The following is a 16,079-nucleotide window of genomic DNA, read 5'->3' as shown; positions in this document are numbered from 1 at the left end:
TTGGCTGTTGTCCATCTGTGATCTTAGTCAACTCGGCAGGTGTGGAGGGTGAAGAAGCCTGTCTGAACCCATCGCGAGCTTGGCTGTTGTCCATCTGTGATCTTAGTTAACTCGGCAGGTGTGGAGGGTGAAGAAGCCTGTCTGAACCCATCGCGAGCTTGGCTGTTGTCCATCTGTGATCTTAGTCAACTCGGCAGGTGTGGAGGGTGAAGGAGCCTGTCTGAACCCATTGCGAGCTTGGCTGTTGTCCATCTGTGATCTTAGTCAACTCGGCAGGTGTGGAGGGTGAAGGAGCCTGTCTGAACCCATTGCGAGCTTGGCTGTTGTCCATCTGTGATCTTAGTTAACTCGGCAGGTGTGGAGGGTGAAGAAGCCTGTCTGAACCCATCGCGAGCTTGGCTGTTGTCCATCTGTGATCTTAGTCAACTCGGCAGGTGTGGGGGGTGAAGGAGCCTGTCTGAACCCATCGCGAGCTTGGCTGTTGTCCATCTGTGATCTTAGTTAACTCGGCAAGTGTGGAGGGTGAAGGAGCCTGATCTGGCTACCATTTGTCCTTCAAGGATCCCTGTCCAACTGGTTATGTGTGCCACGAATGCCTCTCGCAGAACATGTGTCTATCGCCCAGTTAGGAGAAGCCACCCAGGGCATATACTGCGAGGATCGGTGTGTTGCCACATTCACCTTAACAGTTATTACTAGTACTGTCTTGTTCATCAGACTGCACTCTATTGACTAGAATCAAGGCACAGCTCTACGTATTACGTGATTCCTGCATTCCCAATAGCTTGACTCGGGAAGTCCCGAAATTTCAACGTCTCGAGTGGTACTCCTGTGTTCTTGTAGGGAGCCGTTTAAATTATCCTGAGGATGAATTTTCCAAGATGACACCCTACAGAAATATTTATCCCAGAGTAAGTGTTATCCTTGGCAAATATCTGATCATGACAATTCTCTGGTGTGAGCTATCCTCTGGAAAAATTCAATGTCCTTGCAGCCTAGTTGTCCAAGGGGACAGATCTGTGAATGTGATTGGTGAATGAATGATGCTTGGACCGGGTCACCCTTTCACCAATCAGGTTCCCGCCTTATCAGACTCGGCATCGGACGTTGTCGCTGATGGCAATTCAGCGTAGAATTCTACCAAGAAGTTGTCTGGATGGCCGACATCATCATTTAAGGCGGAGCTTTGCTTTAAACAGCAAATTTTAAATTTTGTGGATTTCACGAATGACCTCGATTTGCGAGAGAAAAAATATCGTAAAATTTTTTTTTAGTGGAAATTTTGTTAACAAGCAAAAACAAAAACTGTGCTAAATTTTTTTTTTTGGAAAAATTTTGTAACACAAAAATTGTGGAAAAAGATTTTTCTGAATTTTTTGCTAATTGCAAACATAATGGGAGGAAAAGTTGGCAGTTTAAAGTAATGGAGGCAACTATAAAGACAACGAATATTTAAGTGACTCTGGGGAAAATATTTATTCTTCTCAACTTCATAATATTTTATCAACAGACATGAGCAACTATAGGAAACAGAAACTACCAGTTTGAACATTGTGCAAGACGGATTTACAATAGATATAACGCAAGTTATACAGATAAGAGAATTATGCGTATATTTCTGGACTGTGCGTCAGAATGGAGGTATAAGGTACCCAAATCTACCATATATGAATTCATCGGGATGTCATCAAAGACTTCCGGATGTGGAATGAATATACCGGCAACTGGCCACAATTGACATGTCTTAATCTTTCCTCAAGCAACTTTAGAGGGAAGGAATGTACTAGTTCCACTTCCACCCCTAAATTTCATCAGTGATAAACGATCATGTGGGTCTATTGTGATTGGCTATCTCTTCCCCACTCTGGCACAATTGATCGATTGATCACTGTGGGCCTCTAGCATATCACTGCACACGGAGAATAGCTTCCAAATGACAGGTCGCCAATTTGAAAACTGAATACCTCATAGGCTCGATTCAGCTTATGATTATCAATTTCGTAAAATTAACGTACTGACCCAGTCAATACAACATCCTAACTTATTGCCACAGATTTCCATATAAGGCATATTTGGGTCGTCAAGATATATTTTACCGGATGTATTTACAATTTTCACAAATTGTGTTTTGACCCTTTAGTTCTGAGTGAAAGGTTAGTGCAAGAGAAATATGCTTACACAAGAAAATAATTGACTTCTAAAAATGTATTTTTTAACATGGGTTATTTGTAAAGTGATGATACACTCAGAAATAAAGGGTGGATTTTCGGTTAAATTTTTACAACATCCAACGACAAATCACTAAAAATACACAATATTGAAAAAAATCCTCAATAAATGAACAAGATATTGATGACACAGATGCATACAGCCGGTTATACCTATTTCAACCAATTTTACTCACATTAAATAAGTGTTATCTTTAGACTTTACTGTTTTTTCATTGGAGACTAGAATGCCTTGTGTAATAATAAAAGTCATGTATCAGAACCCTTGCCAATTCCTACGTTTGCCGGCATGAAGGTACACAGCAAGGCATATAAATGCTGAACACTATCAGTGGGAAGCAAATACACTTGGCCTGTAACTCTATCAGACAAAACCATCTTACTTTTCATGATTAAAACAAAAACATCGCCTTTTTTCTCTAGTTATTATGGGAGAGCTCCATACTGACAACTGCAAAATATTCATGGGCATTTAACTTTTGCGGATTTTGCAAAGATACGCAATTTGCGAAAATAAAAATTGCAAAATTTGGTATTTTACTGAACCCAAATCAACCAGACTGCTTCGAATGTTAGGTTAAATTCATGCCCCCCCCCCCCCCCCCCGAAAATACAGTCAAAAATAATTTACATCAGGCTTCCAGAATGGCAAGTTTTGGCAACTCAACTGTGAATTCCCAACTGTTTTATACAACAATAGAAAGATCTTCATGATGTCCGTTTCGCAGAACTGAATTACAACATTTACACGTTTCATCTCCAGAGAAGAATTCGATAGGAAACGTGCCAAGAATACTTGGCCTACGTGCCAAGAATACTTGGCCTATCTTTCCTAACATGATTCCTTGCAGACAATCACACAACAGATAACGTGACTCAATAAGTTCATATTTACTGCCGAAATTAACCCACTACAATTTTACAAACAAATACATGGTATTAGCTATAATATAGTCATGATTCGTTTCGCCAAGTACAACTCATCGATAAAAACTGACAAACCAAAAACAACATCTTGTTAACATTATCATTTTACCGGATTGAATTATGTTAAACAGTATATAGAAGTTGCTGCCCTCACTGGCGTATAATGTAAATCTTGCATTCTATTCCGACTGGGCCCCTTCCCACAAAGTGTTTTGCCTCCTCTTGGCATTCTAGCCTACTTCATAGTCGCAATGCGCCCACTTAGATATCTTAAGGATTGCAACCTCTTGTGTATGAAGCCAAAAAGTCAAAAATATCACAGAAAACCTTTTTCAGTCTAAATTGATCCATATTAGTGAGCTTTGACCATTCTACTCATCAATCTTATGTAAAAGACACAAATGAGAGTAAATCTCCCCTGTTCTGCAGCATATCCAAACTAAATTAAGATAAATATAGCTTAAGTTTAGAAAATTCTAAATTAAGTAGAATCCAACTTAAGTTGAGTCAAAGCAAACTTAAATAGAATCCAACTTAAGTTGAGTCAAAGCAAACTTAAATAGAATCCAACTTAAGTTGAGTCAAAGCAAACTTAAATAGAATCCAACTTAAGTTGAGTCAAAGCAAACTTAAATAGAATCCAACTTAAGTTGAGTCAAAGCAAACTCAAATAGATTCCAACTTCAGTTTTGCAGATTACAAGTAGACGTTTGCTGCGTGAGGCTAGATAGTCATACAAAATCTCCAGGCCAGTTATTTGACACTCCAGACTGGATGCTTCCTCATATCGTCCTAACTACAAAGCAGCTTGAGACTGAAGACAGTCGTATGTTTTAGTAACAACACAGAATGTCTCAAATATGGCTTCAATCCTTTCCTTAACCTTGGAAGCTGGCTGAGCTTAAATCATAGAATAAAGAAATTTTCAAAAATCTGTCTCGCAGTTATCATTACAACAAAAGTTTCTACAACATGTAACAGCCTCAACCTGATCTTGATCACAAAATTGTGGGAAATGGAATCTTTCGATGCAACTATCATAAATCACTGATTCGGCGAGGTCACCTTCCATGATTTTCTATCACACTCTACAAGATTAATAGTGTGATTGATTCTCAGATACAAATATTTTTCTGAATTCCGTTCCTAATTAGCACAATGTCTGTCATGATCCGACTTAACACAACAATGGTAGCACGTCAGAGTCGTGACCATTCACCTTGAATAATATAGACTACATTTCATCAGCAGGCCCGTACGCCAATGAGGTTCTTTTTTAAGGAGAATGCTCATAAATGATAATTAATGTCCACCAACTAATTCGTGTCTGCAAATTTGTTCAATTCAGCGGCTCATAAATAAGGAACAAGCACATGATTATTAGCAAGATACATGAGAATAACTCTCAAGACAAACTAGAGCAGGCTGCAAGACAAATATTCAACCACAACTTTGTCAGGGAAAAACTACAGTTCTCTCGAAACACAAAAAAGCAGATCGAGTTTGTCAGCTCCTCACAAAACTTCTTTCAAAATGAATTTTTCTGTTATGAAGACTTTAAAATCCCACTAGAAGATGACATTTGATATTTCTACAAGTTTGTATTTATTTTCATATTTTATAGAATTTTCAAATTTTATTCATGATTTGTATTTGGGCTTAACGCTCAGGAATAGACTGTTATAAACACATTCAACATCCTCTTATACTCTCCTAAGATGTGGCATTATGTTTCACTGATCAATATGAAATCTGGAGTAAACTAAAGTGTAGCAAAAACAATACAGTGGAACCCCGGTAACACGACCACCCAAGGGACTAAGCCGAAGTGGTCGTGTTACCGGGGTGGTCGCGTTAGTGAATTTAAGAATCATAAGTAGGTTTTCCCGCCAAAACATCGTCCTGCTGTGTGTACATTGACATGCATTAATGACTACGCCACCGGGTGATTCGATAATTTTGTGTGTATATTACGAATAAAAAATCATTTTCTTGAGTGTTTTGCGTTTAATTTGTAACTTATGTAAATGAGTAAATAAACTGACGAGAGCTAATTAGACCAAACATTACATTAAAACTTGACCATGCTAATTAGAACAAGCATGTAATTCACACCATCGGCAGCTGCCCTTCTTGATGTCAAGCTAATATTCCCGCTAACATTGAGAGAGGTGATGTGAGAAGATGTTGAGAATTCTTCCTGATGTCTTCCTGCTTTAACATTAGCCAATTTGAACTGGTACTGATTAAATCATCTTTTTAATAACGTATTTTATCAACATTACGACGTAGTAAGCATTCTTTACTTTGAGTATCGGTACTCTTACTAATCAACATAATTTATTTGTCCTAAAAACTACGTGTGCATGCCTCTTGACGTCATTTAATACTAAATGATGAAAAAACAAACCGTGAGTCGAAAAGAAAGTTTATTCTTCATTTTATTTGCGCTTACATTTGATCAAACCTTGGAGGAATTATACTTGAAGTATAGTTCCTCCAAGATCAAACTCACTTACACATCATTTATTTTCATATGGATTCCCATGGTCATTGTGTTCGAGGTGCTAATTATCAACACGGATTTGCGAGAAGGTGCCAATTGATACCATGCAGTCATGGTTGATTACGGCAATTAGGCCTCATGGTCGCGTTAGCGGGGTTAATTTGCAGTTTGGGACCGACCAAGCTGGTGGTCGCGCTCTGGGTACCGGGGTGGTCGTGTTAGCGAGGGCCAGTTAATGGGAATTAGAGAGAAAACCATTCGGGACCGGAGAATTTTGGTCGTGTTCGCGGGGTGGTCGCGTTACTGAGGTGGTCGCCGACCGGGGTTCCACTGTACTAATTTACAGCTAAGGGAGTCATGTAGACAACCAGGATGAGGCCCAGGTTGACGGCAGGCCATCGTCATAGCGACAATAATACAATGTACAGGTGTAACAGAGAGTGATGACACATGAAACACAACAGAATCAGGGTTACACTCAAAAATTGACAAAAATGACATCTTATAACAGAAACTGGACAATTTCGTCATTTCCCCTGAATATCGTTGTTATCATCATCTGCTGCAGATCAAGGAGTTGAAATGCCCCGCAAACTAACGATTCTTGATGCGGCGACCTGTGATCGGTTCTTAGCTCATCATACTGATATATCACTCGTTGTGGTGATAAAAGATGCCGGTGGCAGCGATTAACAATCCCCTGTTTGCGGTCGCTAAACTAAAACACAACACCCAGAACTTCCATTCATATGATTATTATGAACTACTTAACACAATTTGGATATAAAAACACAATCATACTGATGACTTTGATATATTCAAATAAGATAATGACAGTCAGAGGATTTCAGCTGAAAGAGCTGTGCACAGTTTATCAAAGCACAGAACATTTAAAGGATGAGGGGCTCGAGATAAACCTGGGCCGAACTAGTTACTGAGTGTCTGTATAGAGGGCATTGCAGATGAACTAGCAATAACATGTACTTAGAATGTTTGTGTATATTCCTGGATGCATCTACGAACAGCCCTCTACAGGAACTTGGTAAAGTCGACTACCAGCTTAGCGTTATCTCCCGCTACCCTCCTTTAACTCCAATGATGGAAAGGATGTAATCAATAAATGATATAAAATCTATTTTTAAATGTGAAGCAAAATTCAAAAAATGCAAATAGATCCTGCTACGTGACAAGGTGATACAGGGTGTATCAGAAATAGTGATAATGCGTCACAACCAAATTTTGAGAAGGGACGGAAAACCGGCCAGTTTCTTGACCTGTTACAACGTGTTAGTCACCAATCAAAGAAGCATGATGTGGCACATTTCTGACACACCCTGTGCGAAAACTAAAACAATATTTACAATAATCACAATAATGTGCAAAATCAGTACCAAATCACTAAGAGAAAACTGACGCCCAAAATACCAGTTTAGGCCCTTAGCCTCAGCAATGTCTCACTAAACAGGACAGAATGAATAATAATTGACTCTTACATCTTTCAATAAGAACAGTTTGGACGGCATACGCAAACATTTCGGAGACTCTAAACAAATGATTTGACCATTTATTCACAAGTTATTCCGCATGTGCTGTGTCAGAAGAGGACTTGACGATTCCAAATGATGATATAGACCTCAGGGGTCCTGTAGTCAACCTCTCCATAAATACAATAGGAACAAGGTACTACCCTATCATCTATAATAGAACAGTCCATATCAATAGATAGCATAACTGGATTAATCCAACTACGTGTCATTAGGGGGGTAGGTGCTTTAGAAACCTCGTCCACAGTTAGCAAGGTAGCATAATAACCAAGGGAACAAGGTGGTTGGGCAAATATGTATTTTTTACAAACTATCCATCAAATTGGTATAGTACCGAGTTGTAGTTACTCTATTATATCATGTTAATATGTATTTTCAAAATAGTGACAATTTTACAGTAAAGCGTTAGGAATGATGTTAGCGTAATGAAACGTTAGCCTGGATGAAATGACGTTAGCGTTAACACACGAACCAATCATATCAAAGCACATATAAATGGACGGCACTAAAGCGTAAGATTCTTTTTACAAGCACAGCTCCACCTATTGGTGAGAAACAGAAATAGTCTTCATTGCCATGCTGCAATAATGCTGTCTAGCACAGTTTGATGATCATTTTGGTCGAAATCTAAACTAAATACTGCAAACCAAACCGCGAAATATTCCCGGCACGAATTTGCTTGTTTTCAATTGGTGGAGGGCAAACTGCATTAATTCAATGGTTAATGCTTAAGAGTTGATTCAATTAAGTCAGGCATGACGAATCATTGTTCTACCCTCCAAAGTGGCTGGCCGTGAAAACACTCTATTAGCATGTCAAAAATAATGGGATAGGATATGATGAAGGAATGGCTAGCATGGAGATAATCATGAAGACAAGGTTGGCCATTCTTGAGGAGTTTGAAAACAAAGTTTCTCTGACCATCTTGCAGGAAATAATACATTTAAGGTTCCTGGTTCGGTAATTTTATGAGGGCAATCGATAAGGGATGTCAATAAAAGGTAACGGAAGAGATAAGGAGGAGAAGCAAGTTACAGATCCACGATTTATACCCTGTATCTGACACACTATCAATATTCTCTCATGACACGGATTAAACTTGACAAAATGGAGGATTTTGAATCATTCATTTTTTATCCAGAAGGTGGCAGCAGTGCATAAACACCTCCAGTGTACATGAACAAAATAGTGCAAGTCAACAGAAAAATCCTAATCAATATTTAGTGCTGAAATATTCTACACATACAAGATATTCCTTGGTAATAAAATTTGTATCATGTTATATAATAGGTGAAATAGACAATGGGTACAAATACCATTAAAACGATTTCCAACAGACCTTATATGTATGCACACCATAGAAAATTGAATCTACTCTTACATGTACAAATACGCATGCAAACTCCAGGTAATAATTGCCAATGGGCAGTGAGGTCATTGTATACAGCCATTCAACAGGCTTAATATGTGACTGGTGAAATAGAATGGACAAGATTTGGGACAGGTGATATTCACAACTCAAGTATCTTATACCGATACCAGCAGTATATGAGGGGCAGTATTCTCTCACTATATCTGCAGGACTAATTTGAGAAGCACTGTCTACGTGATCAGCCATGCTGTCTATAAAGTTCATGCACAGCTAACAACTTGGTTTTCATCAGTGGCGGGCCTACTGGTAGATTCATGTACCTGGCAATATGCTTGGTTCTTGTGAGAATGCATGGGGCTCAAACAGGTAACGGCAGATGAGCACTTCGACTAATATACTGCTGCTGGTACTGATTATCTCTAGCATTCTTGATACCAGATGTTTTCCCTGCATTTGAAATTCTAAATCTTTTGGACACATTTAAAAAAAACCTGCACGGCCAAATCTTCCCCATCCTATAAAGTGAGGACGGAATTACTGAACGCACATCTATCACAAAAATATACTTTGAGTACGATATATCAAATTGTTGAGAAAGTGGGCGGAAAGACAATATTTATGTATACACAAAAAAAACATCAAAAACTTGTAATTTTTTTTGACAAACCGCAAATAATGTTATGGATATCTGAAGTATTTGTATCAATACAAGATATTCTGAATCGAGGCTGGACAATGAGAACTGATTGGTCTAAAACATGACCTCTGAAAGAAAGTATCTGTTTGGTTTGCAACCACAACCGTTAACGGTCAGTCAGTCAGCCAACTTGTTACATAGAGGCCCACTGGAAATGTCTTCACAGGTGGCACCAGTCGTAAATTCCTACACCAAACCTCAAAATAAGTGGCCAGTAAGTCATCAAACCTTGGCTTACATGCACCAATCACTCTTTATCTGATGAATTAGCTCTTCTTATGTAAGCCACAAAACAAATGGTGTCAGTAGTTGAGGCTTGCAACACTGAGGTGTGACGTACATTGTTTATAGCCGAGTGGCTGCGTCAAACTATCTAAGAGGGTTATAAGTAGGATTAAATACACGCACAATGTCAGCACAACAGAGGGTTAACTCAAGATCTATAATGTCATAGGTAGAACATCCAAGACCCGATGAGACAAAGAAAACTAGAAACGTTAACACGCAAACAGAATATAAAACAAAATACCATTTCAATGGCTATTTTTGGGCCAGCCCAGTTTGTTCAACACTTCGTCAACACTTCTCGGCCGGAAAATAAAACAATCGATAAAATCTCCCGATACACAACGAGCTATCAAAAAGGAAAAACGTGTCCCAGATCACTGGGTATCTGATCAGCTGACCACGATCAACCACAACCAGATCACTGGGTATCTGATCAGCTGACCACGATCAACCACAATAAGGCACAGTCACCTACCAAATACCCATGTATTCTACACTTTCTAAATAAGCTCAACTCTCAAACCTGAAACCTGCTACGCAGTTAGCATATTTTTGGAGTGGACACGGTCACATTCAGATACAGTTTACTAAACATGGTAAAATACAAATCCTTGGTTCAAACAGTGGCCCATGTTTTGCATGAAAGTCACCTTGTGTACCTTTCCCTCAGGAAGTATGAGGGTAAATTACTTGACCCAATTCAACGTGTTGAGATTCTGGACAATAGTTGACCCACCATTGAGAGGCCCGAGCTGTTTTACATCTCGCCGTGAACCTCGTCCTTAGGTCTTTAGTTTCCTTCTGAATAAATTTCCTGCGTTGAGCGAAGCTGATGGCAGTTTCCCCACAAATAACAAAATCTATAAAACTCAGCCGGTTCAACTCTTGATAAATTTTTACAAATGTTAAGTGCAAAAATGACGATTTTTATATGGAAGTAAACAAAAATAACATTAATGGGCAACGAGGCTTCGGCGAAAGATCGGAGAGCAGCAGGGTTAATTAACACAAAACTGCTAATTAAATAGAAGAAATTAGCACTAATTAGTAGTAATTTTGTATTTAATCCTTACAGCTTTCCAGAATGAAATAGGTGATCACAAGTCTTGATACCACAGAAATGTCTTGGTGTGCGTGTCATACGAGATATTTTACCTACGTCGTAACGTCGCAGAACTTACAATGTTTTTTTCACTTTCGTCCAATATTTTGCCCGATTCAGAAGTCAACACTACCCAAGATTACATAATACACCAAACTGTGAACGACACGACGACACTTTGCAAATCACGAAATCAGACAACAGCAATACCGTCATCTTGGTCAACAGGAATGTTTTTTTGGAAACCGATCGTAAAATCCCATGATAAAGAGTAAGCAAGTGTTTACAGTGTTCTCAATGTTATGAAATCCAGAATGGACTAACCTGATTCATTAATCCAGTGCAAACTTGAAATCAGTTGGATTGCTTCGTAAAAATAGAAGCATAAAATGATAATAGTCACAAAACTGCATTATGAGACATCAATGAAGTATATTTGGTGAATATTGCCTGTGGTTGCATAGGTTTAAGGAGCTGTGGGGGACAAGTGGCTCAGACTCTTAGCTATGGATCAAGACGTTGCCAGCGTGAGAATCTGGCCGGTATGTTTGCCTGACTTGCCTTACTCACCCAGGGGTATGGATACGTATTGAGCAGCTCATCTCTCGTTTACTAGTTCCAGGATAGACCTGGTTAAGTTGGAAGTCCATGATCACTTCTACCATAGCTGATATCATACTACTAACATCAAGTTTTATTCTGACGCATATTTCAACAAGGGGTAAAAAAGGACAGGTAAAGCATAAAATAAGTGAATATGCAGCATCCATGATATGAAAACACCTTTTTGAAAAAATCTGGCCGGCCAAGCTAAAAAACAGTGTAAAACATGCCGAGTCTCATGGTACGTACAGTCAATGAAAACAACCAAGCAATATTAGATCGGGGGGGCCAAACACGTTACGGATGATTTCAATAGCAGCATATTATATTACCAATAAATAACATATCTCAAGACCGGTAGAAATAACACCGGACAGGTTAGTAAAAATATTGTGGCCACTTTTGCTGGCCGATTGTGTGGTTGGCCTTCAAGGGGTTGGCAGGAGAAGTCATTCACAGCAATGTTTTGGTCCTCGGTGCACTCATCAGCGCCGATAGACTTTTCATGACGGTGCTAGGCCTGTAGGACTGCCATGGAAACGTGTAACATTGTTATAACAGCATATCAAGTAACGCAATCTCAACATTACCGCCAGCCAGCAAAAGATGGAGCCACTAGACCCTATAGGAACGAAGAGCAAGTTTTCAAATAAATAAATATCAAGTTGACATACACGTTATAAGCCTACCCCCAAAGCAGCCAAATAGATCGATCCAATCAATAGAGAAACGTGTGGAATGGTAAAGTCCATTTTGAGTGCGGAGAGGGTCAGTGCGCAGCATTGGGTATTGGAATAACATGAGACTTCATATGAATCTTACGACATGGAAATGATTCCGGAGGAAATAATGACAGAATTCGATGCTTCAGGTGCCCGAGATCTCGTTGAGAGGAAAGTTTCTAAAAGAGCAGCGAAGTAAACGGCACATTCGACACAAAGCTCATCAAGTCAATTGCAAGAAATCACGAGTTTATGAAGTAAACATTCAACGATAACCAAAAACCTCAGCTCCAATGAAGAATTCACGAACATAACCTTGTGATGAATAACGTAACACACAGCCCAACCTCAGCTCCAGTGAAGAATTCATGAACATAACCTTGTGATGAATAACGTAACACACAGCCCAACCTCAGCTCCAGTGAAGAATTCATGAACATAACCTTGTGATGAATAACGTAAAACACAGCCCTACGACTGACCCATTATGAGAAGAAGTATAATCAATTCGAATATAGCCCTAAAATTGGAAGTTGGGAATCGCCACCATTTTAACCCCTTGATGCGACCTATGATTAGACTTGCTGCTAATTGCGACCCTAATCTCTCGTCAGTGGGTAAAACCATCCTGATAGCAGGCACCTGCAATGACCATTGCAAACAAGCAGTTTTTGTCCCATGCAATAGTTGCTGCAGAAATTTTAATCACTTGTTTGCGGGCGCAATGGTTCTATTGATTTGACTAATTTGGCAGGTCGTTGCACCGTTTCCCAGGAGCATCCATAGCGCAGTCTAAAACAATGTCACGAGGGGTAGGGTATCTCTGTTTACTGCTTGAACTAAAACTTGAATCAGGAACCACAGAACGGCTCAGGTCAGGGTTGAAAGGGTTGAAGACCCTGATTACCACTGGTGTCAGTCACCTAGTATATAATAATAAAGAAGGACTTGTCATAAAGCGGATATAACTCTTGGGACTTCCGGTCACAACAAGCAGTTGTTAGAAAAATTGACCACCAAAAAAATACATACGCTATTTTTAAAAGATGACCATGCAAAATGTATGTGCAACCTTAAAATGATATTTTACATTTTGCAAAGTTCTGAGGACGGAACGACGAGAAAAATTGCTGCAATGATAAAATTATGAAGCGACCCGGGGCGAATCTCTCTGACAACCTCTGACACCTACATGTGAATGGAACCGGAGGGACTTTATAATGCAAGGGTGATCTCATTCTTGATCTTAGGGGGTGGGCAAGTTAATGACTGGAATGCTGATATACATGTATAGCAGAAACACGTTTGGAATGTGAAGTAAAAGATTTCAAGAAAACTGATTTTCAGACATACTTGCAGGTGTCGCATCTCACCATTTCACAACACACAATAAGGCTTTTGCATTTTCTGTATGAAATCACCAAAACTATGAGTGCCTTTTCTGGTGAGATGGACTTTCACCAGCCCAGAGTTGGATTCACAATGTCAAAAGCATTCTTCAGAGCAGCACATCTGATTCAAGTCATAATTTGAACTTCCATAGCTAGGTGGGGTTTCTGATGGCAGACGACACATCATCGAGGGGACATCCTACGTATTATCGCCAAAAAACACTTGGATAAGGTCCTGATGTAGATAGCAATAATAGCCACCATATGGTGATGCCTGCTAACATTAGCTCTCCTTAAATTATCACGATCTCCCAAAACTCAAAAACACCAAAAAACTAGCGAACAGCATGGAAATAACCTGATTTTAAAATCATTAGATAAATAAATAAATAAACGGCATAAATAGATAATTAGAGTCAACAAATTTACCATTTTTACAAAAAAATGATCGGACACCCCTAAAACCAAAATGGACACTTTAGTAGTTGACCAGACAATTGTCAGTCCATCTGAAGTTTAGTAGAACCCCCCCCCCCCCCCCCTTACCCCCCCAAAACCAAAATGGATGCTGCTAAATTGACAGGGGACCGTCAGTCCATCTAAGGTTGAGGGACGGAAGGTCAAATGAGAACCATACCTTACACCCCCAAAACCAAATGGACAAAGCTTAACCAACAGCAATTCTAGCAGAGGACTGTTGGCCCATTTTGAACTTAGGGGTAACAGATTATGTCGAACCATACCTTACCTTACACCCCTGAAACCTAAAATGGACAGTGTAGGATCAATTGCAGATGAGTCGGTCTATTTTGAATATAGGGGCGACGAGTCCAATGAAACTCTTCACCGACATGTCATGGACGCAACTTGGGCATTAGATGTATAGAAACAGCATTGTGTCTACGAAACCATGTGACCTTATCACAACTTTTGGACGTATGATAGGTAAACACCTGTAAGAATGACTCGCTTGATATATTATAACAACATTATATTCACATATATTCTTATTTACAGCGCGGGAGTAATTGCAAGATTCATGATACGACCGACGACATGTCTGGACTGACGTATCATAGGCAGAATTCCCACGTCGTTGGATCACAAACAAGCCAGTTGATCAGATCCAAGGAATCATTACAACCAGTACGGCCCTCAAAGTGACCTTCTCAGCCATAACTGTCACCGATGAGAAACCGCATTGATAAACCCTAACAATGACAAGCAATTGATTCTTTCCAGAAAATTTTCCAATGAAAAAATAACGATCAGAATCGCTCGATCAGCCTGATCCAAACATATCGTGGCGAAAAGAATCTTGCAATATTCCCACTAGACGGCAGCACACTTTATTTCACACAGTGAAAATCCCGACGTTTTTATCAGGGCTCCAATACAGCTACTTATGTACAGGAAAACACCATCAGCCAAGACCCCAACCTGTCAATCATGGATCACATGACCTCTTAGCTCCTCCCACTGCCTAATTTGCATAAGTCAACACCTGATCTAGGCATGTGCGTTGAAACATTGCTGAGGCAAGAACAAACATGCATTTTATGTTGTAATGGTCGTTACCATCATTCCACATAAATTCCTTGTAAACCATAAAAGTTGCTATTTTTTTACCGGCGACCCTTGCATAAACATATCATTCATTGAACACAAATAAGTTACAATTCGGGATAATTCAATCACAAATGCTTCTCTGCACAGATTACGACGAAACTCCACCTAGTGGTGGCTAAAATAACCACACACAATATTATGGCACTGAAAAGAGAGAGAAGGCAATGGCCTCAAGTTGACAAGCCTCTTTTTAAAACTTCCAAGCTAATCACACCAAAATATTGAATAATTCCAAGGAATATTTCCAAAATATCTAAAAATAGGTTGAAATCGGAATCAACATGGACTCAAACTCCACCAGATATGAGAACAAAACCATCTGTTTGGACTCAAATACTTCCATGGATTTTCAATTTCATAACATTGTTTGGATTTCCTAGGTTCCAATGCTGCCACACTTCAATTCCACTGACTACTTGCTACGCCACCTTGAGGCCAATGCGGGGGCCCCGGCTGACGATTCATCACTAACCCGCTACATATGAGAGATACCAACCACCGCCAAAAGGTGGCGCTAGAATAAACGCATTCACAGCAGTTTGTCCCAATCGGTGAAGTCCTCTTCAAACTCTTCGGCGGTTGTTGTGTGGTGGCTGTAACAGGACGAGGGTGTGTGGGGTAGGCCTACCATGTTCCCACTCGAGCTGTGCGTGTTGTAGCCTCCATGTCCTACCTGCACCTCAACAAAGAAAACAATCAAATTAAAACAAATAAGACGTATTTTTGTCTCCCAAGAAATGTGAAGTTCTAATATCAGGCGTTCTACTTTACACTTGTACTGTCTCACACCTTCCCACAGACTAATCCAGAATGGCTTCTGTAGAAACCAAGACGCACACAAACATGCCCTGGCCGAGACTTGAACCCATGACCTTCCGATCACAAGTCAGATGCTCATCCACTGAGCCACCACACTTCCCTATACATGTTCTTAGGGACCATCTCAAAAGGCGACAGCAGACCACTCAACTTTGGAAGGGCGGTCCAGCTAGAGACAGAAAGTTGTACAAAACCCCCAGTGTTCAACAGTGCAGTTAGACATGTACATGTAATTCACTTCAACACGTATC

At 39.8% G+C, this 16,079-nt stretch overlaps 1 protein-coding gene across 3 annotated transcripts in view; it reads right to left on the bottom strand.

Annotated features, from left to right (window-relative positions):
* Window positions 1-1,451: 1,451 nt before the first annotated feature.
* LOC135497161 (forkhead box protein J3-like) overlaps window positions 1,452-16,079 on the bottom strand; it is a 31,662-nt gene continuing 17,034 nt past the window's right edge. For 2 of the 3 annotated variants that reach the window (XM_064786904.1, XM_064786906.1), the window contains exon 9: window positions 1,452-15,688. In XM_064786904.1, coding sequence (XP_064642974.1) covers window positions 15,539-15,688 — 150 coding nt within the window. In that variant the 3' untranslated portion in view covers window positions 1,452-15,538. The remainder of the gene's footprint in view (window positions 15,689-16,079) is intronic. The other variant, XM_064786907.1, reaches the window with a different exon arrangement.

Source organism: Lineus longissimus, chromosome 12 (genome assembly GCF_910592395.1).
Source record: "Lineus longissimus chromosome 12, tnLinLong1.2, whole genome shotgun sequence".
NCBI lineage: Eukaryota > Metazoa > Nemertea > Pilidiophora > Heteronemertea > Lineidae > Lineus > Lineus longissimus.
The sequence above is the reverse complement of the archived record's forward strand: the minus strand, read 5'-3'. Positions and strand labels throughout refer to the sequence as shown.